The sequence below is a fragment of the Dipodomys ordii genome, unplaced genomic scaffold (assembly GCF_000151885.1).
Source record: "Dipodomys ordii isolate 6190 unplaced genomic scaffold, Dord_2.0 Scaffold11693, whole genome shotgun sequence".
Classification (NCBI taxonomy): domain Eukaryota; kingdom Metazoa; phylum Chordata; class Mammalia; order Rodentia; family Heteromyidae; genus Dipodomys; species Dipodomys ordii.
Window position 1 is genome coordinate 1 of NW_012278905.1, and position 4,503 is coordinate 4,503.

Here is a 4,503-nt window from a genome sequence, read left to right on the forward strand (position 1 = left end):
CGGCCCGCCGCCCGCGCACGTGTCTCGAGGCCCATCCCTCCCGGGTCCGGGGTTGGGGCGCTCGGCCTGCGGCTCTTCTGTCAGTTTTGTCCACGCGCCCTCATTGGCTGTCTTCGCCCAGGGGGCGGAGCCCAGTTACCAGCCAGCCAATGAAAAGTGCGGGTGCGACAGGTCTGACTTTTGAGAGTTTGAGGCTGTGTTGAGAGTTGGAGTTTGAGGCCAGCGTACCCCACCCCCCACCCCCTGGAAGTTTAACAACAAGCCTGAAAATGTCGACTGTCTGCTAGGTCTCCACCTGTACAAGTTTATCATGTGGTTCTTAGAAAAACTCTGTAGCCTGGGTAATTCTGTTACCCCCATTAGCAGAAGGGAAACTGAGTCCTGGGGGTGGTTAAGAAACTTACCCAAGACCTCACAGTGGGGACAACCTGTGCCATTTGCACTATGGAGTGCCGACTGTATGCAAATGGGAGGAAACTGGAGGCATCAAGTTGGCAGAAGGGCTGCAGCTCAGGCCCTGGAACAGATAGACCAAGTCTGGAGATGAGTAAGTGAGCATTATGTGAAGACAGGGCACCTCAAGGCAGGGAGCCGAGGAGGCTTCCCTCCTCAGCCGCCCTCTCCAGTGCCCTGCCCCTCAGTAGGGATGCAGTACTTGGGGATGATGAAGAGCTTAGGGTAGGCAGGAAGGAGCTTTCATAGGAGAGGTATAAATCTCACAGCACTGGCTGTGAGATGGGAAGCAGTCGCTAGACTTGCTTGCATGCTTGCTTGCTTTCTGCCTTTCTTTCTTTCTTGTGTGTGCTTGAACTCAGGGCCTAAAAGCTGTCCCTTGGCTTTTTAGCTCGCGGCTGATGCTCTCCCATTTGAGCCACAGCTCCACTTCCAGCTTTTTGGTGGTTCTTTGGAGATAAGAGTCTCATGGTAGCTGGGCAGAGGAGGCTCACGCCTGTAATCCTAGCTGCTCAGGAGGCTGAGATCTGAGATCATGGTTCTAAGCTAGGCCGGGCAGAAAAGTCCCTGTGAGACTATTATCTCCAATAGTGAATTACTCCAAAAAGCCGCAAGTGGCGCTGTGGTCCAAGTGCTAGCCTTGAGCACAAAGAGGTTCAGGGACAGTGCAGCCAGCACCCAGGCCCTGAGTTCAAGCCCCAGGACCAGCAAAAACAAAACAAAAGTCTCATGGACTTTCCTGCCTGGGCTGGCTTCAACCCACAGTCCTCAGATCTCAGCCTCGTGGGTAGCTAGGATCACAGGCTTGGGCCACCCGCTAAGCTTTGGTTTTAAGGGTGTGTTCACCATTGAGAGGCAGGCTGGAGGTTCCCCAGCGCTTCCAGGCTGTTGGTCCCTGCAGCCTTAGTTCTTGGGTGCAGTATTTGAGACCTGGTCCTCCCATATCCCAAGCCATGTGCTTCCGAGTATCTGCCCACAAATGGAACTGAGCTCTGTGCCCCCTCCCCTGGCTTCTCCCTTCCTGGCAGTTCAGACCTACCATCTGAGCAAGTGATGGTGGAGAGTGGCTTTGTCATCTGCCAACACCAGGACTGAGCCGGGATGATTTCAGATGCTAGGGTATACCGTAGATGTAACTGCGCCTTGCCTCTTACATCCTGGCAGTAGCCAGCAGAAAAGCAGAGACCGTCTGTGTGAAAGAAGAAAAGGTCTATACAAGTTGAATTCACAACTTTTGCCTGCCAGTCATTACCTTACATGGGAAATCCTGCCATCTCAGATTGGGTTATAAACTAAGCCAGGCGTGGCAGCTCATCCCTGTAATCCCAGCACTCAGTGAAACGGGGATCACAAGTCCAAAGCCAGCCTGGCTTCGTCGTAGCAGAAAATGCCGTCTGTCTCAAAAACATCTAGCATAAGAAGTATAAGCCGGGCTGGGCGCCCGTGGCTCACACCTGTAATCCTAGCTACTCAGGAGGCTGAGATCTGAGGATCAGGATTTGAAGTCAGCCTAGAAAGAAAGCCCATGAAACTCTTATCTCCAATAAACTACTCAGAAAAAGCCAGAAGTGGCTCTGTGGCTCAAGTGGTAGAGTGCTAGCCTGCAAACAAAGAGGCTCAGGGACAGCGCCCAGGCCCAGAGTTCAAGCCCCAGGACCGGTAAAGAAAAATAAAAAGCATAAACTGAACTTTTCAGGATGTTCAACACTTTATGTATCCAGTGCAGCTCAAGAAAGATGAACATAAGAAGAAGTTTCTGGTTATTCTAGAATTCTACAGAAGAAAGCACCATACCTAAACACAGATTTTTTGGGGGAGGCTGTTGTGGATTGAACCCAAGCCTGGCATGCAGCACCAAGCATACACTCTGCTGAGTGCTGTTCCTCCAGCCCCAGGAGGTGTTTTTGTTTTGTATCTATTTACTTATTTAGTGCTGGTAACCAGTACTTGCATTTGGCTCTCACTAGTAAATATCTGACATTTGCTTGTATATAAATCTCACTTTATAGCTGTTTGTGGCTAGCATTTTTTTCTCTTGATAGCAGTTTTTATATAGAAAAAGATTAGAATCTTGGAGGAGACAGTTGAAATAGTGAGGCAAATTGAAGTCCAAAATGGGAAAGGAACAGAAAAGTCAAAAGGTAGAAAGGAGAGTGGAAAGTCAGCGTAGATACAATGAAGTGAAATGAAATGCTTAACTACAGAGTCTGCCAGCGCACCTTGAGCTGGGCTCAAGGATCATGTTTGCAGAACTCAGAACCAAAGGCTAGAGGGAGAGGCTGCTTTCTGAGTCCTGAACTCTTGGAGCAGAGGCCTGTGGGGGGCCCAGGCTCTTACCTGAGGCCTTGCAGCTTGAACCCAGCAAAGTTGGGATCCTGAGCATGCTGTCTATTTGAAGAGCCCACTCTGCACCTCGGCCCCAGCCCAGCCCAATCCAGGAAGCTGTTGACAGAGAAGCTGTGTGATCCCTTGGGGAGACAGGAGGACAAGAGGACAGACCCCTCCCCAAAGGTGCTCAATGTTGGTGTCTTCTCTGTCCTTCACTTCCAGTATGGCCCTGACAGAGCACTGCCTGCCTTCCCCGCTTCCGAGTGTACCTCAGACGTGGAGCCCGATACCCGGGAGATGGTGCGAGCCCAGAACAAGAAGAAGAAGAAGTCTGGAGGCTTCCAGTCCATGGGTGGGTAAGGGAGCTGGGCCTCTAGGGCTTTGGGGCAACAGGAGGTCATCCTGATCTCTGCACTTGGTTACTAATGTCTGTTCTGGGATTTGGACAGCAACATCAGGAGGTTATTATGTTCTCTGCACTTGATTAAGGATGTCTGCCCTGGGCTCAGCATTGTGGTATAAGTTTGGTCTCTAATCAGTCGAGACCTTTTAGTGTGTTTGGGGGCAGGTCGCAGGCCTGAGGCCAGGGGAACAAATGGAAGCAGAGACAAGGAGGGCTTACTACCTGGCAATACAGCTTTTCAGAGGAGGAAGGAGAAGGCCAGAACACCTGCTAGCAGGAAAGGAAACTGCTCTAAACACAGCAGCAGCTGCTGGAGCAGGGATTGAGACCGTGAGGAATTAGGAAACTGATGAGCTCTGCCCACCAGAGTATTAAAGCAACAAGGTGAACACAACCTTAGAAAAGAAGAGGAGGGGGAGGCGTGGTGGTGCCTGAATATAAGCCCAGCACTGGGGAGGATATTGGGAAAATGTAAGACAAACATGTGACTCTGTCCCAAAGCAACAGGTGAAGAAGAATGTCCCAGCCAGAATCCAAAGAAGGTCCGAGCCCCACCCTGTGTAAACCCCCACCATCTTATTTAATCTCGTAGTTTCTGCCCTGTCTCTATCTGTTCTCCCCATTGTTCATTGACCATATGGTCTTTGTCGTGTAACATTTCCCGTGCCGCCTTGTGTCCCAGGCCTGAGCTACCCCGTGTTCAAGGGCGTCATGAAGAAGGGCTACAAGGTGCCCACACCCATCCAGCGGAAGGTGAGGGGCTGGGAGGGACCAGAGGGCTGGGGCAGGGGAAAAGGAGAGGCTGGGAGGGCCCGGGGATCTGGGCAGACCCTGACAGCACCCCCACCGGTGTCCTGCAGACCATCCCGGTGATCCTGGATGGGAAGGACGTGGTGGCAATGGCTCGGACGGGCAGCGGCAAGACCGCCTGCTTTCTCCTCCCCATGTTTGAGCGGCTCAAGGCCCACAGTGCCCAGACAGGGGCCCGGGCCTTAATCCTCTCACCCACCCGGGAGCTGGCGCTGCAGACTATGAAGTTCACTAAGGAGGTATGTTGGGGTGCTGGGCGTATACCTGGGGGTACAGCTGGGGCCGGCTAGGAGCTATGGGCAGACCGCCTCAGCCAGCCTCCCCCTCCCCCAGTGCCTCTTTCTCCCTTTCTCCACAGCTGGGCAAGTTCACCGGCCTCAAGACGGCCTTGATCCTGGGCGGGGACAAGTAAGGGTCCCCTAACCCCATGCTGCTGTCGCTCTACAAGCACTTCCATGGTCTTAGTAACAGAGTTCCTCTGCGTGTTTTTACAGCCAGCGGGGGGGGGG

The 4,503-nt window shown here is 52.7% G+C and overlaps 1 protein-coding gene across 1 annotated transcript; it reads left to right on the forward strand.

Moving 5' to 3' along the window:
• Positions 1-3,003: 3,003 nt before the first annotated feature.
• Positions 3,004-4,467, forward strand: LOC106002480 (ATP-dependent RNA helicase DDX54-like; the record flags this gene model as incomplete). Its single annotated transcript, XM_013037349.1, has 4 exons — positions 3,004-3,133; positions 3,867-3,937; positions 4,045-4,233; positions 4,353-4,467. Coding segments are annotated over 4 exons (444 nt in total), but the record flags the coding sequence as incomplete, so codon positions are not given.
• Between the last annotated feature and the right edge of the window lie 36 nt (positions 4,468-4,503).